The 26,818-nt window shown below is 47.1% G+C and overlaps 1 protein-coding gene and 1 long non-coding RNA gene across 5 annotated transcripts in view; one reads left to right on the forward strand and one right to left on the reverse strand.

Moving 5' to 3' along the window:
* SMOC1 (SPARC related modular calcium binding 1) overlaps positions 1-26,818 on the forward strand; it is a 150,150-nt gene that overhangs the window by 94,716 nt on the left and 28,616 nt on the right. For 2 of the 3 annotated variants that reach the window (XM_073895427.1, XM_073895428.1), the window contains exons 4-7: positions 2,407-2,506; positions 4,661-4,708; positions 19,221-19,310; positions 21,330-21,410. In XM_073895427.1, the coding sequence (XP_073751528.1) occupies positions 2,407-2,506; positions 4,661-4,708; positions 19,221-19,310; positions 21,330-21,410 (319 nt within the window). The remainder of the gene's footprint in view (positions 1-2,406; positions 2,507-4,660; positions 4,709-19,220; positions 19,311-21,329; positions 21,411-26,818) is intronic. The other variant, XM_025870476.2, reaches the window with a different exon arrangement.
* Positions 4,743-26,327, reverse strand: LOC141373272 (uncharacterized). Of its 2 annotated transcripts, none has more exons than XR_012379058.1 (3): positions 26,176-26,327; positions 10,284-10,646; positions 4,743-8,575 (listed from the first exon to the last, which is right to left on the reverse strand). It is a non-coding gene; the product is annotated as an uncharacterized lncRNA (long non-coding RNA). The 2 variants fall into 2 exon arrangements; XR_012379057.1 differs by having other exon boundaries at positions 10,284-10,649.

Consider the following 26,818-nt stretch of genomic DNA (forward strand, 5'->3'; position numbering starts at 1 on the left):
CCCAGCTCTGGGGACTGGTTTCCCCACAGGTGATTATTGGCCAGGGAGGAGAAAGCAGCCAGCCAGGCCCCATTAAAATGCTGCCGCTGGTGAGAAATCATCTAGGAACTGTCCCCTGCAGGGCTGACAGAATCTGAAGGGGAAAATTCCCAAGTTTCCAGTGGCGTTTCCCACCCAAGCCTCTGAAGTTTACTAGGGGAGCTCTGGCCCGGGAGGGGGCCGGCTTGCCAGGTGTCTCTGACACAGCTGAGAGCGATCATCGCCGGGGCCACCTTGTACCCAGCCATCTCCCGTGCCAGGCACTGGACTCACACTGTCTGTTTTCCTTGCCAGGGCCCTCCAGGTTTGGCGTTGTTCTCCCCATTTTATAGTTGGGGCTCAAAGAGCTAAGTAACATGCCTAATTTGTAACTGGCTCGATCCAGATTCAAACCCAGGTCTGTCTGGGTTTCTTCCATTCCATTTTTAGGCTTTCTCAGGAGGTAGCACTGACTCAACCCAAGATACTGATCGTGGGTGAGCATCTGAGGCAGCAGCGATAGGCACTGGGTTTATAGATGTCTCCATGAGGTGAAGTGGGACTGGAATATGGTACTGGAGTAAAGGCATTGAATGTAGTTTCTTTACACGGGACAGTGGAGGTAAACACCTCATTTATACCCAGTCGTCATACTGGTAGAAACAAGATGCCCTCCAGTTTGTTCTTATCCTGACTTCTGTGGGTAGGTCTGTAGTAAAACAACTAGTCTTGGGGAAAACTACAGCTTTTGGTACCCACACAAAAGCAGAAGCCATTCTGGAGCTTTTCTGCCTTTCTTATCATTTCTGAATTTCACCCAGGCCATTAGATCTCTCTTGCCTATATACCCCTATGTACTTCACCAGTCAATTTGTATGCTGTTACTGTCCATCCTTGATTCCAATATGTCCTTGATCCCAAGAGGCAATTTTTTTACCCCGCCTGTTGATATCTTTGCAGCTGGCACCCCTCCTGTCCGTGAGGCCCATGTTTAATGTGGCGGGACTGTTTAAATTGATGCTACATTTTTAGAATTGATGGGGACCAAGAATTGAGGAAATATGATAATTAAGCACTTACTCAACTCATCAAAGGCCTGCAGTAAATGCCAGGCATTCTGCTGGATGCTTAGAAGATAGAAAATAACCAGGATGCAGTCCCTTGCCTTAGGAAGGTCACAGTCTTGATGGGGAGATAAGGGCTGAATTTAGAGAGCCAGGGTGTATGGAGGGGAGGCTGGGACTGCTTTGCAGAGAAAGCGTGTCATGAAATGGGTGGAAATACAAAGGGATTAGGAGAGGGTTGGGGATGATTTGGGGAATGGTATCCCGGACCACTGAAGAGTGGGAACAGACAAATATTCAGAATCATGAAATCCTAGGGTATGTTTGCGGGCTTCAAAGGGTTCACTGTGGTTCCACTGGAGGGTGTATGTGGAGACGTGGGTGTAAAATGAGGCTTCGGGGATAGGCAGGGGGCAGATCGCCGTGACCTTGAGCCCACATTAATGAGCTTAATCGCTATCCTGAATCCAATGGCAAGTCATGGAGTGGTTTTCAGCACTGGTTTGTGTTTAGGAACTCCATGTTGGGAAATGGATGGGAAGGAGGGTGGTGGGATGGGGTGCAGTGAGAGGAAGTGGACAGAGTGATGGCTGTTGGAAGAGAGAGGAGAGTCACCCCAAATGAAACGAAAGCCTCATTTGTATTTACTATTCCCAGATAGGGTGGACCGAATTATGGAGGCTTGAGGATGATCACACAGAGGAGCAGCAGGGCATCTAGAACTAGAAGCTGTAGGGTCAAGGGACTTTGTTCTTACCTTAACCCTGTCATCTAGTGGGCAACCGCTAGTTTGTGCCCTGGTCTCAGGAGAGCCACCTGATCAATAGGCAGGCCGATTATATGGCCAGATGCTGGGGGAAGCTAGAAAAGGAGGAAGAGCCCACTACTTGTCGCTGCTTGTTAGGGAAGGGTCATTACAGCCTGCCATGGTGACATCCCAACGTGTACTTGCCAAATTAGTTCACCACGCAGAATTTTTTACAGTTGTTGGGAGAGTATGCCAGCGTTTGGGAGGGGGGAGAATGAAGAGGATGTCACTTACTATCTTATATCTAGGTAGGATATAAGATATTCAGCATTACACGTCATAAGAAGGACGTAGCTAGGTTGCTGTGGTTGTGCCTGGGAGTCACACAGAAGATGTATAATCCATGTTGTCAACTGACTGACCCACCTGCAGGAGACAGTGGGGACTGGTGCTGGGTGAGAGGTGGAAGGAGCTCCTCCACCACGGTGGCAATGCTTTGGAAGGGGTGGGAGCTGACTGTTGATATGGTGACCCACGACTTACGGTTCTTTTCCCCTCCCCTGCTTCCCTGAACAGGTGCAGTGCCATACTTACACAGGGTACTGCTGGTGTGTCACCCCAGATGGGAAGCCCATCAGTGGCTCTTCTGTGCAGAATAAAACTCCTGTATGTTCAGGTACCGTAGGGAGGGGCGGGAAGAAAGAAAAGAGTTGGAGAGAGACCCCCTAGCTGGTCTCTTGCATCTCGTGGGGGAACCTTGGAAAAATGGTTGAAAGACAGGGGGTGGTTAGGAGCCCTCTTCCAGGTCAGAGAGGGCTGACACACTGCTCTGTAGGTAGCTGGTCCACGCTGACACACTTGCTCTGTAGGTAGCTGGGCCATTGGGTCAATATATGCCTGTGTGTATATATTTCTTTATTTTGAGTTTAGGTTTCTGGTTCAATGCTCTCTTCCCAAGCCCCAGCTGTAATCCCTAGAGAATGGCATATACGTTTTTAGCCAGGGCGCTCTGGTTGCCAGTGGCCTTGGGAGCACATCATTGAGATGGATCTTAAAACCGATCTTAAAACCGAATGGGTTTTAAGGCTGAATGATCAACTAGTGATGTCTGTCATGGCTACACGAGGAGAGAGTGGTGGCCCGCGTGCCATATATCTGCCCCTCCTCCCCCGAACAATGTAATGTAGACGAATGGAAAACGTTCATCACAGTGGCCCTCAAATCTGGCTGTTAGCAGCAGAGCCTGGGGAATTAAAAAGAGCCCAGGTGTCGAGGCTCCACCTTCTTTAGTCTGATCCAGTAGGTATGGAGGGGGACCTGGAGGCCACCTGTTTGCAAAGCTTCTCAGGTGGTTTTGATGACTAGATGAGGGAGGGAATCATTGCTTCATAGTGACCCACTACACCAGTCCATAGAGAAATTAAATCCTTGCCAACTCTATGAGCACAGAGAATTTTTGCTCTTAGGTCAACCTCATGGGATCATGGGTTTGGATTTACACAAACCCCACACTTTCTATTTCCATTCAGATGGTAGGGGACTTGGGAGTCACTCCCTTAATTCACTGTGTGGCTCAGCCCTCATTCAAAAAAGCCCGTCCAGCCACCAGCTGCTTCATATTTCTTCGTATCTGTGTGTATGAGGTTTTATTTATTTACTTATCTTGAATATTTAAGTCCAAGCAAAGTATAAAGCAGTATTCTAAAGCCTATGAGAAATTCCAAGGGCTAGCAGTCCTGCTATCCTAACATTTCTTTTTCACAAGATTTATTCATTTTTCTACTGGCCGTGCTATATAGAGGGAATGGTAAGAAAGGGCAATAAGTATCTACATTAGGAAACCAAGATTTGCAGGCCAAAATGGAAAGTTTACTTTATTTGTGGTTTACATGGAAACTGGAAACCTTAATTGGGGTTGGTGTGGGGAGGGGCAGGAATGAGCCCTCCTTGCAAATGACCTGGAAAGTTTCATTTAAAGCAAACAAATGCACTAGAAACAAGCCATGCAGGGTAATATAATTGAATACTCACAAAACTAATATATGGAGAAGGAGTATGCTATGGAATGAGAAAATAGGGATTCTTTTTTTTTTTTTTTCTCTTGGTGGCGGGACCTCCGCAGATGTCCTTACGTGTGTGTGCTGGCTCTGCCCTGCATGTGTGGGCTTCATGGAGAAGACAGGTGCCATGGGGTCGGGACCACAGGATGGGTGCGCATGGCATCCTAGCATGTGCAGGGCAAAGCATTTGGCCAAACACACACACTACCCCCTCCTTGAGGAATAGGCTGAGTCTAGAAAATTGTTTCCATGCCTCAGACTATTTTGGCCCATTCAGTACAATTGGGCCAACAATTTTCTACTTAATGCAGATGGAAAATCACCGATTTCCTGCCCTAACCAGCAAGGGATGTCAGTCATCGTATTTGCAGTAAGAGGGGCTTCTTTTCAGTTGGCCCTACTGAGTGGACATGGCTCAGAACATGCAGGCGGTGGGAAGTGGGGGAGATGGGCAGTGGAGGTGAGGGGAAGTTTCTGGAATGTTCACCAAGGGAGTTCTGTGGAGGTGAAGTTTTGTAAAAATCTGGTCAAGATTATTGCCTGGAAATCATGGTTCATCTCACTGGGACTGTGATATCAGTGACATTGATGTTAAACAAACGCCACAGGACGTGTATGTGTGTACTTTGTATATAATGTCCCCAGACGTGTATACAATGTATGTATATACATAACCATGTGCTCACAGTGTCAGGCTTTGCCAGCTCTTTGAAAGAAACCAACCAGGATACATTCTGAATGTCTATGTTTTTGTTTCCCTTTTACCCAAGGTTCAGTCACCGACAAGCCCTTGAGCCAGGGTAACTCAGGAAGGAAAGGTGAGTAGAGTTTTATGCTCTATCCAAATGTTTGCTTCTAAAGCCAGTCCAAGAAGAGTTCTAGACAAGATGGAAGGAGCCTGGGTGTAAGCTAAAAGTCCCCCACAGAAAATCTCCATTCTTATCCTGGGTTTCTTCCTAGAAGCAGCGGAGGAGGTAAGTAAGGCTCATAATGGCAGTGGGGACCATGCTCCCAGAATTTCTGAGGGAGGTGAGTGAGCACATGGTACAGAGCTGGCAGGGACGCTGAAAACCTTGGCTCCTGGGCGGTTCAGTCAGTCAACTACCAGGTAGCCAGCATGCAACCAAAAAGGACAATGAAGGTAGGCATGTCCAGGTCTGCCCCGACCCTCTTGTTTTGGAAACCGGTTTGAACATCTTTCCCCCCCTCGCTGATTCTCCTTAATAATTGTTCCAGCCCATCCAGATTTTCTTCACTAAGACGAGCCCAGCTTCACAGGCTTGCAACCTGTGCTGCTATTGTCTTGGAATTCTTAATCATTCTATCTTTAAACTTGTGTTTTGCTAAGTAAAGCCCAGTGGGACAGTGAGGCGCGCATGTGTGTGTCCTCGTCCCACTGTTGGCATATCGCTTTTGTGACGTGCGCTGTGGGGGCTTCCACAGGACGCGAAAAATTTTAATCCTTCTTTACCTAGAACAACATTAAGTAGAAAATTTTAACACACCATGACAAGTCAAGAGAGAGACCATGGAAGAGAGGATAAAACTTTATAGTTTGGTGCCCTTAATGGCACTATTTTCTTGCTTTTTGAACAAAGGGCCTTACATTTTCATTCTGCACTGGGCCCTACAAATTATGTGGCTAACCTCAATTAAGGCACTTGTCTGAGTGCTGTTTAGTGGGGCAGCCAACATGAGGAATAAGTCCCTGGGATATGCTGACCATAATTTCCAGGGTGGAGGACACTAAGCTCCACTGCCACTTGAGTGGAGTGAGAGAGAGAGAGCGCGTGAGCACACGCTCTGGTAGCTGCATGGGGGACCAATACCAATTTCACTGAATGTACAAACACTCCAGAACCCCTATTTCGGGCTCTTTGGTAAAAACCCAGCCAGGAGATGGCAGCTGAGTTTGAGGCTTTGCACCCGAATCTGGGCCTTGGGGGAACTGGACTTAAATGTCCACATGGCGTGTCAGGCCTGTATAGGGTCAGCGTGAGGTGCATGGGCTTGTCCTGCACCGTGGTCACAGGGAGATGGAAGTGAGGCCCAGGACCCTGCCCTGCATGCTTGTCCCACGGGAATGGGAAGAGGAGGCGAAACCACCCTGCCCGGATGCAGGAAATGAGACTCTGGAGAAGCTGCCGGCCTGAATGCAGGTGTTCCAAGAGGACGAGGAAGTGGAGCATCAGGATCCTACTAGAAAACATGGATTAATGGGCCTTTCCACAAGCAGGAATGCATACGTGGGCAAAAAGGAGGGAGCAACTGCCTTTCTGGGTCCTTCCCGGAACAGGGAGAGGCTGCCCTGCGTGCTGGCCATTCCCTTCTAGGTAGGAAAGTGGGAGAGGGGCGTGAATGGTTCTTCCTGCAAAGACCTGACCTCCTCAACACTGTGAATGGCACGTGTGTCAGTTTGCAATTTACTGGAGTTGCGAAGCGGAGCTGCCTTCGATTTGACTTGTTGCAACTGAAGACTTCAGGAACATCGCCTTTGTTCTGGGGCATGAGATCTCAGTGGTAGAAAAAACAATTGGCAATCATGCAGAACAGACAACCCAGATTTCCCCCACCAAAGGGAACTGAGGGCATGATGCTGAATGGAGCGCCCACACCAAGAAAGGTGAACCATGGGATCTGGGATCTTAAACGGTGCAGGGAAGTACTTTCCAGGTTGATGTGGCTTTGCACCCTGTGGACAACAAAAGAAACAGACCTGTGGCCATTGTGGGTTCTTGCTGCTCCAGCTGGGAGAGGACAGGGACACCTGATTCCTCCAGGGACGGTGCAAGGAATAGGGGCATAGAGTCTGGAGCCTCATCTTAGAGATAAGTTGCTTGGTTTCCAGCAATTTGCTCCCCTACGCCAGATGGGCTCCTCCCTCCCAGATGGTTCTGCAGAGGCTTCCTCTTTGGTGCAGAGGCCTAGTGGGGGATGCTAGGGCTCACTCGCCTCTGGAGACTTGACTTTTGCCCAGAGCATCTCCTTCCTTCTACTTTGGAGGATCAGCTTAGGTGCTAATCCTCTTCTCTTTGTCTGCCGTGGGCAGTGCAGAGAAAAGCAGGCTCAGGCCACCTGTAGGAAGGGCCACCTGAAGCCACACCTGTCCAGGAAGCTGGGGTTTGAAGGGGGACAGGGTGCGAGAGGGCATTTGTAATATCCTGTGTCAGCCGCCGAGGTCCCTCTCTCAGCTGCCACTTAAGAATGGAATGTGCTCCAGAGGGCAGCAGGTGGGAAGACACAAAGGCCCCTTGTCTGAGCTGGTGCCCACACGTGGGGTCTCCTAGACGGCATCTCCCTAGAGCTGGAGTTCACAGCCCTGAGGCCTGCTGCAGAGATGCGCGGCCCGGACCCTCGTGCAGGGTGAGGGGTACAGCCAGAAAGGACGCCCCAGGTCTGGGTGTGAGAATGGTGGGGGCGGCAGGGGGCAGCGGGGGAGGAGCGGGCCCAGGCCCTTCTCTCCCCACCCTCTTGCCTTTGGGAGCCCGCTCCACTGACAGGGCTCAGAGGGATCGGTTCTCTCTGCCTGGGAGGAATGAAAAGGTGTATTGTGCGGAGGCGGAGGGTCTGGTTGCCAGCCAGGAATTAGTCCTGCGGAGGAGAGGAGAAGGCCCAGCAGAGGAGGCTGGGGGAGGAGGCTCGGAGAGATAGCAGGAGGAAGGGAGGAGGGAGAGAGGCCAGGCAGTAGCGGGTCACAGGCGGCTGGCCCAGACAGGAGGCCTGGCTTGTGGCTCCTGGGTCCACAGGTGTGGGGCCCGAGGGGAGAAGTGGGGGAAGGAGGGAGGGCAGCGCTGTTATCTTACCCAGATGCACGTGCTTTGGGGGGGGGGAGGAGGGTCAGAACTTCAGCCTATTTACTTAATCCCTTGGAATGTCCTTTCCTCGCTCTGTTCTTTGGGCCCCTTGTGTTTAACGGACTCCTTTATGGGCACATGTGTGGTAATTAACACGTGCAGCGTAGGTCCCGGGCCATGTGTTTGAGTTTCAAATATCCATTAATCTGGGGCACTCCCATCCTGACTCCCCTCCCCTTCTCCTTTGGTCCTTGCCCTTGAAGAAAGATGTGGGAGTGGGGGCTGTATGTGGGTGGTGGGGGGGGGTACACGTGCCTCTCCGTGTGTTTTATTGATGCTTCAGAGGATGATCAGCAGAGAGGAAGAGGGCCACCAGCAGCCCCTTGAGCTTTGACGATGTGCTGCTACAAACAGTCGAAGGCTGCAGAAGCTGAGGTAGAGATGAATTTTTGGTTTCAACTGAAGCAGGTTGAAGGACAGCTGGGACATGGCTGGGAAGCAAAATGTCTTTAGAGATCATGAATTTACCGAGTGGATTTTCCTGAGGTGCCTCTTTTTGGGGTCTTGATGCTAAGGAACGTGGATGATTTGAGGAGCTTCTGAGCTAGCCGAATACAAGTCAGGGACTTGTCCTGAGCACGATTGCTTGTGAGGTGCAGGAGGGGAGTTCTTAGCCTTTAGGGGATGGTAAGAACAATGAAATGGGAGGATAAGGGGAGAGCACTTGTTAAATTTTTTCCTGGCCATTCTCTGGGAGCTTTCTTCTTCTGAGCACCCAGGACCCTGGAGATCCCCTGCTGATGCTTCAGTAATCGGCAAGTGAAAGTTGAGGACCATCAGGGGTTTTCTGCAGTTTGCATATTTCCTACTTGTAAGAAGTCTGGGATTTAGCTGTTTGAGGAAAATGAGAGAAAAATAGAAACATTAGCAGACTCTGCTTGCGTTTTTTGCACAGACTTCTGTATTTGTCAAGGCAGTGTTGGAGAGGGGCAGAGCTCCCCAAACCCAGCCCACCTTTAATCTGTGGAGACTTTTTAACCCCCCATGAGCTGCTCCAGACCCTGTGCTCTTAAGTAAAGAGTGAGTCACGGTTATTTGTCCAGGGTCCCTTTCTGTGTCTCCATTTTTAGAATCTCTCCTGGAGTCTGTTCTACAGGTTGGTGCCAGCTTGAACGACCTGTCACTCAGGTGATGGATTAAGTAGCATGCTCATTCAGGGCTGAGAGATGTGCTTCGGGCCTGGGTTGATGGGTGGCAGGCATCCCAGATGACAGGGACAGTGTGGCTTCCAGCCTCAGCCCTCCTGTGGTCAGCACACCTGAATGAGGTTCACCTCACTGCCCTGAGCTGTGCATCGCCGGCTGTCTCAGGACATTCTACATGTGGAGCATCCCTCCTGCTCAAATGACTCTACCCTCTTCCCAGCTACCCTTCTTTCCTCTCCCCCAGCACTGGGGGGGGGGGGGGGGGGGGGCACGGTCAGTAGTTGACCTGTCAGCATGGTCGTCAGGTGGCAACAGTCTGATTCCCTACCATCTGGGGTTGGATGTGAATGGAGACGGGCAGGTGATGGCCTCTACGGGTTGGCCTCTGCTCGCACTGGATTTCCCCGGGGAGAGGCCGTCATTCTGCTACAGCACCTGCTGAGACAGAAGCGGGCCGAGGCAGCTCCAGACCCACGAGAGGCAGTCTTTTGCTCTCTGCATGTGTGTGGCTTCGGCTTGCCGGTGCCCGAGCCACTCTGACCAAGCCCGACATGTCAGGCGACTGGCTTTGCAGCGTTTGGTGGCAGAGGGGAGTGCACAAGTGTGCTGGAGCACGCATGCGTGTGCTCTGTCTCCTTCCTTCCCCTCCCCAGCTCGCCTCCATGTACTCGAGCCCTCCCCTCTACCTTAGTCCCTATTCTGGGGTCTCTGATAGGAACTTAAGCCTCTAAATGGAGGATACTAAATGAAGAGTTTGAATCCCTGCCATATCCTCATTTCCAAGGACTAGAGAGGAAATGGGGTTTAGGGATCTGGAAAAGCCTCCTCATGGTAGATTCTTATGAGTCCTTGGTGTTATTAGTAACCTTTGTTTATACTTGGCTTCTTATTCTTTCATTCAACAAATTTATTGAGAGCTTCCTAAGTGCCAGGCGTGTTACAGTCACTGAGGACCCAACGACAACTAACATGATAAGAGCCTAACCTTGTCTTGTGGAACTCACATTCTGATGGTTCTTAGCCTCTCCTTATAGAGGTTATCTTCAGGTGAAGGTAAAGCCTCCCTGGGGAGCACAGACTTCTAGAGGCTGGGAAGCTGTCACCTCTGCAGGGAGGCAAAGCAGGTGGCCCCACCACACAGCCCTGGTTGGTAGTTCCCATGGCCAGAGCCTCTAAGGAAAGACCCTTGGAGAAGGTGCCTGGGATGAGCATGGCCCACTAGCAAGTTCTATTTTTTTTTCTTTAAATTCAGTTTGCCAACATATAGCACATCATTAGTTTTCGATGTAGAGTTCAATAATTCATCAGTTGCCTATAACACCCAGTGCTCATCATATCACCTGCCCCCCTTAATGCCCATCACCCGGCTACCCCATCCCCCCCCCCTTCTGTACCTCTCAGTTTGTTTCCTGTAGTTAAGAGTCTCTCATGGTTTGTCTCCCTCTCTGATGACTTCCCATTCAAGTTCTTGATCCTTCTGCTTGGTACTTTTGTGGGGCCCCGCACGTCCAGGTGAGGATTCAGAGATTGACAGGCCATTGAGAATATGTTCATTGGCCCACTGGTCCTTGACTGAGTGAGTTCAGTTCCAGGCGTGGCCCAGGAACCCAGGTGGAAGCAGGGATGTCTGTGTGTGGGCACAAAGGCCACCGGGCCACATCTGAGCCACTATTTTCAGCTCTGAGTGCCACACAGCCCCTGGGGGAGCAGCCAACGAATTGCCACTCTCGGGCCCTGTTGTATCACCAATTCTGTGCCTGCTGAAAGAAAACTGAGATCCAGGAGCTGCTTATTTGAAAGTTTACATGGAAAGGCCATGGAGCTAGAATAGCTAAAACATTTTAAAATGAAAAATTAAGTGGGAGGTATCACTCTGATTTTTTTTAAAACAAAGAGATCTTTAATGCTTTACTCCCCCATGAATCTTGATGAATTTTGAATTCATGCTTCCCTGTGTTCTTCTGAACAAATACAGTGATCTCTCCCCTTTTAAAAATGTTTGTTTCATTTCCTTTTTTAAAAACAACTTCTTTTTTTTTTTTAAGAGCAGTTTTAGGTTCACAGCAGAATTAAGAAGAAAGTACACAGATTCCCATACAGCCCCTGCCCCCTCACAGGCAGAGCTTCCCCACTATCAACATCTACACCAGAGTGGCACATTTGTTACAATTAGTGAGTCTTCACTGACACGTTATTATCTCCCAAGGTCCATAGTTTATGTTAGGGCTCACTCTTGGTGTTGTACTTTCTGTGGGAATAGACAGATGTATAATGGCACGTGTCCACCATTACAGTATCATGCAGAGTATTTTCGCTGCCCTGAAAATCCTCCGTGCTCTCCACCCCTGGCAACCCCTGATCTTTTTACTCCCTCCATAATTTTGCCTTTTCCAGAATGTCACAAAGCTGAAATCATAATACTCTGATTAAGACTTACAGTGCTCTAGTAATCAGGACAGTGTGGTGTTGGCCAAGGGATGAACACACAGATCAGTGGAGCAGAGTAAAGAACCCAGAGAAAGGCCTGCACAAGGCTGGCAAACTGATGGAACAGAGGCATAGGGCAGTTCAGAGGAGGATGACGCTGTAGCGATTGGACATCCATAGGCAAAAACACAAACAAGAAGCCCCAAGCCCTCACCCCAAACCTCACATCTTATACAAAAATGAATTCAAAATGGATCTTGGGCTTAAATGTAAAACTATTAAAACTTCTGGAAGAAAACATAGGAGGAGATTCTCAGAAACTATAGCTAGATGAACCTAGGGCTTTTATGTCTTAGAACAACAAACACATGATCCAAAAAATGGAAAAGTTGAGAAATTGGACCCAATTGAAATTAAGAACTTGCTCTGAAAGATCTTGTTAAGAGAACCAAAAAAGTGCATACTGGGAGGAAGTACTTAAAACAAACTATATATCTGATGTAGGACTTCTATCTAGAACATGTAGAGAGCTCTCAGAAACTCAGCCAGTTGAAAAGCAATTCCACTTAAAAAATGGGAAAAATACATGAATAGACATTTTACCAGAGCTCATATGCAGAAGGCAAATAAACACACAAAAAAGATATTCAACATCATTCGCCGTAAAGAAATGCCAATTAAGATCATGATAGGATATCACTACACACCTGTTAGAAGAGCTAAAATAAAAAAAAAAATAGTGACAATACCAAATGCTGGTAAGGCTGTGGAGAAAGTGCATCTTTCATACATTGTTGGTAAAAATGTAAAGTGATACACACTCTGGAAAATACTTTGGAAGTTTCTTTAAAGAGTAAACAACGAAACATACACTTATCATATAAACTAGCAAGGGCACCACTGAAGCATTTATCCCAGAGAAATGAAAACTTGTGTGTACCCAAGAACCCATACATGGATGATCATGGCAGCCTGGGGTAACTGAAGAGGAAAACAACTCAGATGTCTTTCAGTGGATGAAACATAGCTGTGCCTCCGCCCCATGGAATACGACTCAGCAGTGAGGGTACAAAATGTCGGTGTGTGCAAACCACGACTTGGATGGCTCTCAAGGGCATTATGTAGAGTGAGAGAAGCTGGTTTCAAAAGGTCATTTACTGCCTGATTCCATTTATGTAACATTCTAGAAAAGACAAGATTATAAAGATGGAGAAAGGATTCGTGGTTGCCCGGGGTGAGAGATGGGGTGGAGGAGGGCAAGTGTGATGATAAAGGGGCTGTAGAGGGAGATCTTTGCGGTGATGGAATAGTTCCGTATTTTAATTGTGCCGGTGGTTACACAATCTGCGCATGGATAAAAATGCATAGAACTACCCCCCCCCAACACACATACACAAATGAGAACATGTAAAACTGATGGAATGTGAATAAGGTCTATGGATGACACCACTATCAATGTCCTGACTCTGATATTGTACAATAATGAGGTTACCTACATAATTATACGTTACCTATATATTTATGTTCACTATGGGTTGTTACCACTGGGGAAAACTGGGTGAAGCATACATGGAACTTCCCTGTATTATTTTTGCAACTTCCTGGGAATCTGTCATTATTTTAAACTAAAGAGTTAAAAAAACCTAGCCCAGTTCTCTTTGACCCCAGCTCAGAACTGACTCTGCTGCTGGTGGTTCCTCCTCTCCCCTCCTCCCCCCTTCTCTCCCCTCCTTTCCCTCCTCCTCTTTCTCCTCTTCTTCTTCCATGTCTGGTCTATTTTTTTCACGAGCATCATGTTTTTACTCTGATTTGGGGGAATGTGGAGCTTGAGGATGTAGGGAATTGTTGCAAAAAGATGGCTTTGAGCTTGTTTTTACTTCTTTTGGGAGGGAGCATGCAGGTGGGTAGACGGAATGTAAAACCTTGATATCTTGCTCTGGAAAGGACCTGAGGTGCCCAGATAACCCCTGTTGTCAAAGGTCAGGATTAGGACAGCTCATAGTACATTTCTGAGCCTCATTGTTCATGGGACATGCATCTCAGGAAATGTTGACTAAAATTCCATCCTCCTCCTGGTATGATTAGGGCTAGGGTCTTAAGGGACTTTTGCTAACAGGCCCCGTTGTCTCCCTGTGATGCCCAGAGTACATCATGTCGACTTCCACCCTGGGTCCCTGAGTCACACGCTGAGGGGGCTGGTGGCTCTGGCATAAATGTCCCATCAAAAGCAACAACCTTCCAGTACTTCTGCCAGGCTGAAGTTTATCTCCCTGTCTTTGTAAAAGATGACCAATGGCAGCCTCAAAGAATTCAAGAGGGAGGGTGGCCGGTGATGGACATGGTTTGGGCAGAGCTCAAGAATCGAAGGGGACTTGGGATCGTGGAGAGACCTTCCGAATCTCGGGAGGTGGGGGGTGATTTCTTTTTTCCTCATTCTCCAAGGCTCCTCAGTCTCAGAGACCCCAAGAGATGCCATTAATACAGATTCCTCCTCTGGCCCCTTTGACACATTTGCTTTTGAAGGACCTGGAAGAGAAAGCTCTTTGTATGTGGTCAGAATAAACTCATTGTACACCCAAACAATTAACTCCTCAATGGACTTGCCAGCCCCTTGAAAGCCCCAGCCCTGCTTCCCTGGACCTCTTGGGCTCTATTCAGTCCCTTAAGCACACCAATGTTTTTGAGTTTTTGTTTTGTTTTGTTTGTTATTCTGAAAAGTCTTTCGCTGAGAATAGTCAGAGCGGATCAACATTGTCCTCAGCCTACATTTATCTTCACTTGCCAGCGAATGTCAATCAGGAATCAAAAAGCCAAACAGAGGAGGCTTTGAACGGTGTCATCAGGGGTCGAAGTGACTTCCAGCTGTCTGTGCGTGGGTCAGGCCTTCTTGAAGGGCAAGGAATTGTGCTGTCACACAAACCCACTGTCTGGACAGCCTTGCAGAGCCCGCGTGGGGGCTGCAGCTTTCTGGGGCTGCACCTTAAGGACGAGGCATGGTTGGGGGTTGGAGAAATTGGAAGGCCAAACACCAGGGCTCTGGGCCTGGGCAGTTTCCGGAGCTGCTCACTGCCTCTGGGCCTGGAGCAAATCACTTTCTTACTCTGAGACTCCATCTCTTTTTATCTGCCTGGTGACTTCCTCTGTGCTGGCCAGTGGTGAGACTAGATGAGGAAAGCCACCTGCCAGAAACTGAGTGTTGCAAAATGTGGCCTCATGATTGTTGATCTTGACACCATCCTTGAGAAATTCTGTCGGGTTTTCCTCATTCATTCATTCATGAATGTAAGCTTGCCTTGCTTTTTATTTGATTGTTTTAATTTTTTATTTTACTTTTTTATTTTATTTTTTTCTTTAGTGTTTCCAAATTTACATTTTTCTCCCTGTAAGAAAAATGATCATCTTCGAATTGGCTTTTTTCAGTGTTTTATCTACCTCTCCTTGTTCTGGAAGAGTGTTGTGGTGTTAAAGAGAACTATAGTCCTACTATCTGAGGTCCAAAAGAACCACCAACGATGAGCACCAGGTATCACATGATCATGTACATATATGTCAACTGAGATTCAGATACATTTTTCTTTAAAATATATGGGAGAGTCTCTCTGCCAATTAAGAATCACTGAAATAATTCAGCTGTGCTTCCTGAGGTTGGATCTGAGACAACATTGGCACTACCTCCTGTTTGTGTTAACAGCTTTATTGAAGCATAATTACATACCATAAAATTTACCCATCATAAATGTATACTTCAATGAATTTAGCACATTTAGAGCATCATGTGGCCATTACCAGGGAACATTTCCATCATTCCAAAAAGAAACCTGTACCCATTTATAGTTACACCCCACTGCCTCCTCCAGCCCCGGGCAACTACAGATCTGGACCCTATAGACTTATCTTTACTGGGCATTTCACCTAAGTGGAATCCTACAATATGTAGCATTAGTACATGGCTTCTTTCATTTAGTCTAATGTTTTTGAAGTTTCTCTATATTGTCATGTATTTGGAATTCATTCTTTTTCATTGTTGGGTAATATTCCATTATATGGGTATATCACCATTTGTTTGTCTGTTCACCAGTTGACAAACATTTGGATTGCTTCCAGTTTGAGGCTATCATAAGTAATGCTGCTATGGATATTTGCATACATGTCTCTGGGTGGACCTGTTTTTCTTTTTCTTGGATGGATTCCCAAGAGCGGAATATTTGGGTCGAATGGTAAGTTTATGTTTAACATTTCAAAGAAATTGCCAAACTGTTATCCAACATGGCTACTCCATTTTACATTCCCACAGCAATGAATGAGGGTTTTAGTTTCTCCACACCCTTGCCCACATTTGCTATTTCCTATTTTTAAAATTTTAGCTATGCTAGTAGGTACATAGTGGTACCTCATTGTGGTTTTAATCTGCATTTTCTTAACAACTAATCATGTTGAGCATCTTTTCATGTATCCCTTAGCTGTCCATGCATCTTCTTTGATGAAATGTCTATTAAAATATTTTGTTCATTTTAAAATTAGGTTGTTCATCTTCTTACTGAGTTGAAAGGTTTATTTTTTTAATTTAAAAACTTTGATAGGATTTTAATTTTGTAAATCCAATTTTTTAAAAGTAAGCAGTTGGATAAGATGGTTTATACTTATGGTATTTATACTTTTAAAGTCCTTGCTCCTGAGCCTTTAAAGTCTTTACTCCTGCACATTGTCCCGAGACTAGGGAGGCAGGCATCCTTCATTTTTAGAAGAGGATATCACTGCCCAGAGAAGAAAAGTGAGGGGTTCAGGTTACCCAGTTTATTGGATGTACAGCCAGGATCTGGAGTGTGACCCCACTGGAGACTGGGAGACTGAGTGGAAGCTTTTCTCTCTCCCCAGGACTCAGTGTGGGGCCTGGTATTGTCCCAAGGTTTGCCGGGAAGCAGAACTGATGTGGACCTTGGACCCAGGCCTTGGACCTGTGTTTGGTAGAAGGGTGCGCTTGTTTGCCAGGTTGGGAGCCAGGTGCCCAGGTGCCCAGAGATGATGGTCAGAGGGTCCTGTTGGCTTTGGCTTGACTTCTCATCCTTTGGGCAGCTGAATCACACAGGTGGTTCTCCTGGCAGCGGGCACTTTGTCTTTTCTCACTTCATAAAGATTTCCATCTAGGGCCTGCATTGCGGCGGCACAGATGTATCTCCTCACCCTTGGTGACCCTGCCCTGCAGGAAGATTCACTCCCTGCACGTGCCTTCATGCAATGTGGGCTCTGGGCCTGCATCTGGGCGACCGTGGAGGTCCTTGGCCTGCAGAAGTGCCAAACTTTCCCGGGAGACTGGAAACACTTCTTCCTCTCCTTGAGCAACAGACCCTTGCTGATTGCTACACCAGATGGGCAGTCCCAGACTCTCATCTGGTTGATGGGAGAAAGAAGCAGAATGTTTTCTGTTATCCTGCTCCAGAGAGAGCTACGGCTCTTGGAATATGGGAGGATTGTAGTTGAATATTAAAATCTTGTAGGAGCCATTTTTCACTTGGGTTCTCACCATTGTCCCTCTGGGAATGTTTGATTTCTCACTTTCCCTTTGTGACCCTTAAGGCCCCTAAAGTGAGGCCACCCCGTGTGGAGGGGCTGAGCACACCGTGCTGGGCTATTTAGACTGTGAACTCTGCATCCGGCAGGAGCAACCAAATGTGCACTGCAGCTGCCAAAAGACTTCATTCAGTGGCTCATTGAATTCAATGGAAAGAGGTGTTAATAGAGTCAGGGGAAGTGATGCTATTAAAAAAAATGACATTGTGTGGTTCTGCTCTGTGTTTATTCTCCCTCAATGACTTCCAGATCAAACTTACACGGCTTTGCATCAAAAGATGCCTGTTCTGGACTCCAGTTTGCGGCAAATAAGATAGCCAGCAAGTTAACTCCTCTCCCCCTGCTGTATCCCATTCCTTGGGATGATTGTCAGATGGTGCAGGATTGCCTCGGCCCCGGTGGGAAGTGCGTCTTGGTGTCAGCACAGGAGCATGATAGCAGGGTCATGTGTCATGCAACGGTCGGGCCACTGGCCTCAGCCTCCGGCCATGATTAGGGTCTCTCCAGCTCTCCAGTCGAAACATCCCAAGGGTGGGGTGTTGGTGCAAGAAAGGGATCAGAACTCTGTGTTTTTCCTCCCTCCCTGATAAGATGCAGGGAAGTCGGCCAAAGGTTTTGGGAGCTCCAAATGGCGGAGGGTTGTTATTATGGGTGATGTGACTGGCGTCACTGAGACTGTCTGAGAGCTTGCATTCTCCATAGTTAATGAACTCGGTGGAGGGGATTAAGAGGTACAACCTTCCAGTTATAAATAAGACACGGGGATGTAATGTACAGCATAGGGAATATAGTCAATACTATTGCAAAGCCTTGGTGTGATGAGAGGTGGTAACTAAATGAACTGTGGTGACCATTCTGTAACGTGTATGAACATCAACTCACTATTTTGTACACCTGAAACTCATATAATATTGTATGTTAATTATTCTTCCATTAAAATAAATAAATGCCAATTATAATAACCAAAAACTTAAAAATAAGAACCATTGGCAAAACAAATATAAATAAATAAATATAAAATAAATGATGGAATAAAATGACCAAAAAAATAGTTAATGCTTGGAGAATATAGTGTTCTGTTGTACAAGATCTCTGGGGGTTGGTGTAATCATCCCACTGCCCGAGAACGAGGGGCTCTTCTTCCCCCAGCCCCTCCCAGGGAGAATGCAGATAAATCTCTAAACTGTATTCTCGATGAAGGCAGAGATACCAAGAAGGCGAAATTGATTGGGGAGGGGGGACAAAAGCAGTCTTGCTCTTTTTACATATAAGGCACAGATATACATATGGTACATCAACAGATACACAGTGTATCTGTGTTATTAATATTTCATTAGGAAGGCGATTAGGAAAAAAAAATCTAAAAATGCTCTTTAGGTGGACAGTAATGAAAAAAGTTGAGAGGAACTGCCCTGCACTAAGGTTTTGGGGGATCTTGATGAAAGTAACCCAGAGTCCTGAAAGGTGGTAAAGTCTACACTCACTCCTGCCCTGCAGAGGTTCTTGCTCTGCAGAGAGCTACTGACTCTGTTGGAACGATATGCATTAGCACTTTGTTACTAGGAACTTCATGCTCCCATCATCTATGGTAGAAATTTCAAAGCCGATCCAGGGTTCAGTTTCTCACATCCCCTTCTATTTTGTTTGCCCCCACCTCTCACTGGGAATGGGAGGGCACAATGTTTCACAGTTAGAAGTGTTCTAAGGATTCCTGATTCTCTTCAGTTCAGCATACTGGAGAGAGGATGGTCCTTCCTTCCTTTTCTTCCTTTTTAGGTGAGGATAGAGAAATAGCTAGGTGTTCGGGAGGGAATACACCACAGTCTCTTGTTTTCCTGAAGCTCTTCAATGAGGGCCACTAGGTACTAGGCTGGAACCTTTCACAGAAGGGCAGGAAGGAACTGGGGACACCAGAATTTGATGCCACAAAGTATGCCAACCTTATCCTAACATGCCTGGCCAAAAACTCAGGCCTGCTGGGGAACATGCACAACCCCCCACCCTGGCTTTCCTGTGGGGGCTACCAGGGCTGACAGAGTCGTCATGCCCATACACGCGGATTGATGGGGAAGGGTCCTCCAAAGTCATGACAGTTGAGTTCCCTTTTGTCCCTCCCCTGGGATGGTGAACATACACCTGAGTTTGTCTTACTGTTGGTGTCTCTCTGGGGTTCTTTTTTTCTTCCTGTTCTTTCTTTCTTTCTTTCTTTCTTTCTTTCTTTCTTTCTTTCTTTCCTTTCTCTTTGGCCTCTTCACTGGGACTTGGCCGGGCCATGTGCAAACCCCAACCATTCAACAGTGCTGGAGAGTAGATAGTATTTACCTCAATAATGGTAGTCTCTTTTCGATTCTTTTTAACTCTCAATTCAGATGACGGGTCGAAGCCGACACCCACGATGGAGACTCAGCCCGTGTTCGATGGAGATGGTAAGCTCTTGTATTACTTCCGACTCACATGCTCCCACCCATTTTTTTGTTTGAGGAACGTCTTTCCTTTGGGTGTTTGTATAAGCTTTATTATTAGTTTTTTTCTTTTTTAATTTCAATTTTTCCCAGTTTAGGCTGGGTTGTTTTAACCTTTAAAAAAATGCAAATCCTCCCAGGAACTGGTACACTCTCTACTTCTGGAAAGGCCCTCTGTTCTAGCCAGGCTTCCTGCCTGGTCACCGATGTCCAACAATAACACAGCCTGGATGGACCCTTCGAGCTGCCAAGACCAAGGAGCCATGGCTGAGAAAGACAGGCCAGCACTGTCCCTTCAGTAGATGAACCAACACTTACAAGTTCCTTTACTGTGCCTAGCATTGTGCTAGGCCTCTGGGGGACAAAGAAGGAATAGTTGAGACGAAGCCTTTGCTCTCAAGACAATGGCAACTACTGGAGAATTTTATGTGTTAAATTATATGGTCTCAGTTTTTATCGTAGTGGACATTTTTGGAAGAAAGAGATCACAGTGGTCTGGAGAAAGACTATGTGAAGAGATGGGACCTGGGCTGGATCTTGAAAGGGGAAGGGAAGAATCAGGGCATTGCAGTGGGGGGACTGGAATGGGCAGAGGCGAGAGTATGGTGGGGATGAGGTATGGGAGGAAAGTAGGAGGAAAGAGATTGGTTAGTGGACCTGGTTTGGCTAAGCTGGATCTTGAGAGCATTTGAGAGAGAATTCTAGGGCAAGAGAAGTAGTGTAGCTGGTAGTAAGATAGAGGCTGAATGTCCCTGAAGGTATGAGGAGTAGACAAGAAGAGCGTTGGGTGCAGAAGGCTGGCCTCTATTTGAGTTTGAGCTGCTCATGACCTACATTCTTCAGTGTGCTTTGCCATATACTCCAGGTTCCCATGAGGAGGAGTATGAAGCTTGGCAGAGTGCAGTTTCTAGAAAGTCTGACAATGAGGTTCGGCTCTCAGTGCAATATACAGCAAGCTTTGAGCAGCTTTCAGTTGAGTGTATCCAGACCTGGATCACGAGACTGGACAGGGAGACAGGAATGAAAAGAAATTATGCCACTGGTTGATACTGCGGCTACAGATGTCCCTAGCAGAGGCTCAGCTCTAGGTAGAAGGATTGAAATGTGAGCTATCCTTCACAACTGGTCATTTAGTGGAACATATATATGTGTGTTCATGCCTAGAAATTCAGATGTTTCTGTGATCCACAAATCTCTTGGATTTTTGGCAAGTCTGGATCTTGAGGGATCAGATGGGAAATGGAGACCGTGTCACCTTGGGAGATCGCCCCAACAATTTCACTAAAGAACTCATCACTCTTCAGTGTGTTCAGGGTCCTCCCAATTCTCATACCACTTGTCCACTGTGTGACCCAAGCCCTGAATGGCCTAGAGGCCCCCCAAGCTCTCTGCAGTCAAATGCTCTACCACTGAGCTATACCCCCACCCCAAGCGGTCTGGATGGAGGGATTCAGCCTCTGTTCATGAGAAACCATTAGGAAGGATATTGACGCACACATTGGACTCATCACTTTCCTTCCCATGTGGAACAGAGTCTCAGCAAGCTGAAATCTGTTGTGGCTCAGCCATTTCCTTCAAAATGGTCTCTGTGGTTTGTTTGGCATTCATTTGTTGATTTATCCCCTTTAAATCTTCTTCCAGGGAAGCAGCTGAGAGAGACTTGGCTTGGCCCATGCTCCTCACCTCCTGGGATAATATTTTGATTCCTGGATGGAGCGGCTCAGTGCCTCTGGACTTAGACCACTCTGCCTCTGAGCAGGGGAGGCCCTGGTTGGCTCCTATGAGCTAGCGGGGAGAGGAGCTTCCGTAGTGAGAAGGCAGAGGGCACTGAGACAAAGTGGATGTGAAATGAGGGAGAAAGCTCAAAGCCTTGATGCCTCAGACTTTAGAAAAAGCTCCTGAAGTCTGGGGGCTGCCCTCCAAGTTAACCACTCCCTTTGCCCAGATTTTATTTTCTCTCTTCTTTTTTTTTTTTTTTCCCAGAAATTACAGCCCCTACTCTATGGATTAAGCACTTGGTAATCAAGGACTCCAAACTGAACAACACCAATGTAAGGAATTCAGGTAAATAATCTGCCTCGGATTATATACGTGCCTGATTTGCCTGTGGTTGCCCCATGGTTGGTCCGTGACTATCTGTTGTATGGGCTTGGGCAAGTCATTTAACCTGTCTTGTTTTCAAGTTCTACAGCTGTAAAGCGAGATCAGAGGAGTGAATCCCTTTCAACTTTAATTTTCTTCAACCAGTAGCTCAGGGATCATCTTTCATGAGCTGATCCTTTTAGCAAAAAAATCTTTTGACTATATGTTTTACTATTTTAATTGACTCTCTATATGCCCTGCAGAAGAATTTGAAAAAAATGACCTGGCATGGAAAAGTTGGACTTCAAGCCCTAAGAGACTTGGTTCTGTGTGTTTTTTAAGGCTCCGAATAGCTGCTTACAGTCATGTCTTTTTGGTCTGATTTTTTGAGGGTCTTGTAAGTGCTCAGGTTTTGGTATTGGCTGAACCCCTTATAGAAAGGTGATAATTTTTGGAGGATGATCAGATTTGTAGGACTCATTCATAGAGTTCATTTATCATCAATGAAGACCAAAGTCAATAAAGTTCATTTACCATCAGTAAAGACCAGATGTCCACCAAGAGAAAAATGTATTAACAAACCCAATCTGTATCTCTATCATGGGGAAATTATCCTTCTTTCAGCTTAAGACTTTAGTATGAGAAATGCCCCTCTGCATAATTTATGCCTGCATAAAGTTGGTGAATTTCATTTCAGCCATATCATTTTTTCCTTATGGATATCAAGGTCTGTAAACAAAAGATCCATCCCTTTGAACTGATGGGCAGAGTTTTACAAGACCGTTAATTAATGAGTGGGCTGTCACTGGCCCCCCGTAGGTTTATCCGTATGCCAGCTCTGTCCTAAAAGTGGTAGCAGGACAACTTGATTGTATGAAGTGAGTTACCCGTTGAGGTGAATCCATGCAGCATTGGTTGATTTTCTCTGTGACATGGGCTGGTCAGTACCTCTGCATGTGTCTGGTTCTCTGTTTGATAAGAGCTGGAGGTATGGGATGATGGGGTGCGAAGAAGACTATGTGAGTCCTGTGGGCCAGTCTTTGACAGAACAGTGCCATGTTTAAAGCACAGGCATTGGAATCAGCAAAACCTGCGTTCACTTTCTGGCTCCAACACTTAGCGAGTGACCCAGGCAAGTGAAATAATCCCCCCCCAGAGCCTCAATTCTTATCTGGGATCATGATCTTCGCCTCGAAGTGCTGTGAGTAAAGGTTAACTGAGATACTGTCTATCTGGTACTTAGGCAGTGCCAGGCTAAGTGATAAATAGTAAGTGCAAGATAAGCTGAAAGGACATTATTTATTGTTATAATCATTGTGGTAGGAAAGATGGCAATGTTAATGATACCGCTTACAGTGAACATTCTTTAATCAGGAAAGAATTTGTGATTGTCATTGTGAGCAAAAGCTTCTTTGTGGAACCTTCTTCCACCTCCCCTCTTGCTGTTAGGCAAATATGATAAGTCAAAGAGACATGATTTTGGAGCCTGGGGTACCTGGAAGTGACATCTGCCAGTGGTCCCCCCATTCCCTGCACCAGGTCTGCAAAGCCCCAGGGTGAGGCTTTATTCTCTGTGACCAGGTGGCAGATATGAGGGTTAGCCCTCTGAAATTCTACAGTACCATTTGCCTGGAACACTCACTTGACATTTAGCAGTTGCTTCCAGAAATTGCTTCTTTTTCATCTACCAGTGGTTAATTTCCCTATTGAGGCTCTAAACTCTGTGAGGGCAAGGGCTTTGTTGCCTTTCTATTATATCTATTATAGAGTCTAGCTCACTTTGTTTGATTGCTCTGGGGGAGGACAGAGGAGAAAAGACCATCATCATCATTATCATCATCATCAAAATCGGAATCATCCCATGGGGTCCTGCACAACTTGACATGTGTTATCTCACTGAAGCTTCACCACAACCCGATGAGATAAGTAGTGTTATCACCTCCATCTGACAGATGTAGAGATGGAGGCTGAGAGAGAGGAAGTAACTTATCCTGGGTCCCAGCTAGTAAGGGGTGGGGCTGGGGAAAATGATTTATCTTTTCTTGTCTTCTTGGGCTGTTTTCTCAGAGTGAAGTAAAGTGGTGATGTGAAGCTATTTGATGTTTGCTTCCACAAGTTCTTTGGCTTTCCATTCCTACTTGCCCTGTATTGTCGCCAACTGGATGAGTATTGGGTCTTATTGAGAAATGGTATCCAGGCAGGTACAACCGCCTCCTTTTTGTTGGTGTGACCCAGCCACCTTCATTTCTTCCTGGTTGGCCCCAGTTATGTCTGGAAGGTTAGTGTATAGAACAGGATAGTTCAGGGAGACCTAAAGCTTCCCTGGGAGAAACTGAGACCAGCAATAATTATCAGAGATCGATACCTTAGACATTTTCATGTAAACTGAGGACTTTCTCCATCATGATCGAGTGGTAATACTGACTGAGTACCTGTGGACCCTTTTGATGGAATTATGTGTATGGGACATGGTATCACAAAGGCATTTAGGCAGGGATTGGCAAATGACCATCTGCCTGTTCATGCAAATAAAGTTTTATTGGAACACAGCCTTACCCATTTATTTACCTATCGTCTATGGCTGTTTTGGAGCTGCAATAGTAGAGTTGAATAGTTGTGACAGAGACTGTCCAGCCTGCAAAACCTAAATGTTTACTATCTGACCCCTTACAGAAAGCAGTTTGCGGGCCCTTGGCCTATGGGACTGAAATAGAAGCTTTTGGATGGGAATGTGTGCATGGGGGTGTCTTTCTCCTGGTGTCTGGCCTCTCTCATAGACCAGGCAGAAATAGGGGCCGTGACTCCTGAGATGTTTCCCAACATGCCCAGGGAAGCCCGCATCATCAGCTCAGGAACTCTGGGCAGCTCACGTGGCCCTGCCCCGTCTCACATGAACCTTTGCCAAGCTTCAACATTCTGTTCTGGTTTGTGCTCTCACAAATGGGATGCCGGGGAAGCTTCCTGAGGTCTGGCTTTTGTGGGCAGGGGTAGGGAATCATTTGTGTATAGAAGGGGTAAACCTCGTAATGGCATAAGCATGGGCTTTGGTATCAGACAAACCAATAGATCTGGCTTCCAGTGCTAGCTTCCCGTGAGAGGCTAAGTGACCTCGAGAAAGTTCATTATCTGTGAAACAAAGTTCTTAGTGCCTTGCAGGGTTTTTCTGAGGATTCAACAATATATATGAAATGCTTAATGCAGAGTAGGTACATCATGAATGATTTAAAAAATAATGGCTACTCTTGATGGCATATCTTTATATCTTGTGCCAGGTACTCTTCATGTTATCTCATTTGGTTTGATGAAAAGTCAGATAACACTTTAGTGATAACTAATGTCTGGGCAGCTGGCTCTGGTATGGATTGGAGCCTCTGGGTCAAGCCCCCGAGGCAGTTTCCCATTAGAGTTTGCCAGAAGATTCTGGGTTAGGTGAGCTGCAGCCCCCCACCCATGGGGAGGGCGAAGCGGGACTCAGAAGCCGGTCTAGGTGAGAGTTCTTCCCACTCTCTCTGAGGCAAGGAGGCCATCCCGATTCCTTCTACACCCCAAACATCCTTCTTTCACACTCAGACCCTGTGACGCCAGGTTTGTTTTCTGGCCTGGGGACTGTTGATGTTGGAAAGGTTCCACTGGGCAGCCAAAGCTCTGCAGTAACATGACACATATGCCTGCAGACTTATCCTGTCTCCCTCTCTCCTCCTGGAGGGGTCGATCCTTGTTTTTAAGGCTTTGTCTTGTGTTCCCGGTGGTCAGGGTCGCCTTTTGAGGACTTGGCAGCCTCCGCATTGACGGGTTTGCCCCTCTGGACTCCTGACTCTGATTCTGGTCTCTGTGGCACCAGGAGCTCTCTTGTACCTGGCCAGCCGACAGCCTAGAACCTGACAGCAGGCATTTCCTCACATGTGAGTGTTGGCCAGAGACTCTGTTCTGCTTTTAGGACCAAATATGAACTCTTGCGGAGTTTTTGGTATCAGAGCCTGGCTACCAAGGCATTTCTTAATATAACTAGAGTTTAAAAATCTTTTTTAATCATCTACATTTTATAGAAGAGCGCAAAGAGATTAAAGAAATGATGAAAACTAGGCTTTGTCTCATTCTTTGCCCCATATTCCATGTCCCACTGCTTCTAATTTTACTATGTGCAGACACTCTCCTACAGCTGTGATTTATAAATGTCTCTCTCTCTCTCTCTCTCTTTTTTTTCCGTATGACAGAATTCTGTGCTTTCTTGTCTGGGAAAATACTCTCAGGAAATATGGTCATGTGAGCCTTAACTCTTCTCTTGGAGCAGCATAGCGATGCCCTCAAGGCACATAGGCCCTCTCCCTCTGCCCCCGCCTGGCTGGCTACCTTTGGGAGCCACTGGTGGGGTCATTTGACTTCTCTTCTTCCTTCCCTGTCTCTTTCTTCCCTTTCCTGCCACCTTTCCTCGTTAGCTTCTTTCATGATCTGATCTGGCATTTTGAGAAGGCCCTAGAACCTGGCGCTGGGGATGAAATCCAAAAGGACTTGCTTTTCCTCCCTTGCCTCTTTGCCCAGCAGAGCTTCCTTGCGGGCATCACCTGAACGCAGCAGCTTGGGGGAACTCTGTTTCCCCAAGACAGAGCTGTCAGCAGGGGTACAAGGTGGAAATGCGTTTCTTGTAAGTTTTGCCATGAAAACGGCCCTGTCTCCGCACACGTGGGAGCGTTTGCCTAACTCACCACCCGCGTGGCCGGTCAGCTGTTCGCAGCACCCCAGCTCCTACCTGCCGGTGTCAGAGCCGTGCTCCTCTCGGCCTGCTGCAGGCCCCTTGGCTGCATTTGGACTGCTCCTTCCTCACCAAGGAAGCTCCTGCCGGGACAGCTGCTATGGCTGGGATGTGGGGTCACTCAGGCAACGGCACCTCCTGGCCGGATCCCCCAGCCCCCAAACCAACTCTTGGCCTGCCCAGAAACCGCGGGGTGATGTAATGACCTGAGGCCTGGAAAAATAAACAGCTCTCAGGGAAACCAGCGGTAGCTGTTGTAAGCAAACACCCCACAGCCACCTGGAACCTCGCACATGACGTGATTGGAAGGAAGAATGAGTAATTCGTTAACGTTAGCAGCCGAGGACGGGTCTGGGCTTGCGAGCATTCAAAATATCTGTATAAAAACAAACGCTTGATGTTTATTTCTATAACTGGCCTTCTGGACGCCTGCCCATCTATCTGCTGCAGGTGTCTTGGTCAGTCATGGCCAGGAGCATGGAGCTGGGGACAGGGAAGGGTGGTCATCCCTATGGCTCTCTCCATAGCAACAAAGGCCTTTCTCAAGTCTTTCCTTTGCAGAGAGGAGCCATACACACATCGGGAGGCCCTAGAGAGCCCAGCCCCGCAGTCCATTTTTTTCCTTGTTTTAAAATTAGCT

Source organism: Callorhinus ursinus, unplaced genomic scaffold (genome assembly GCF_003265705.2).
Source record: "Callorhinus ursinus isolate GAN/ISIS: 27379988/994484 unplaced genomic scaffold, GSC_fseal_2.0 scaffold8, whole genome shotgun sequence".
In the NCBI taxonomy this organism is placed as follows: Eukaryota; Metazoa; Chordata; class Mammalia; order Carnivora; family Otariidae; genus Callorhinus; species Callorhinus ursinus.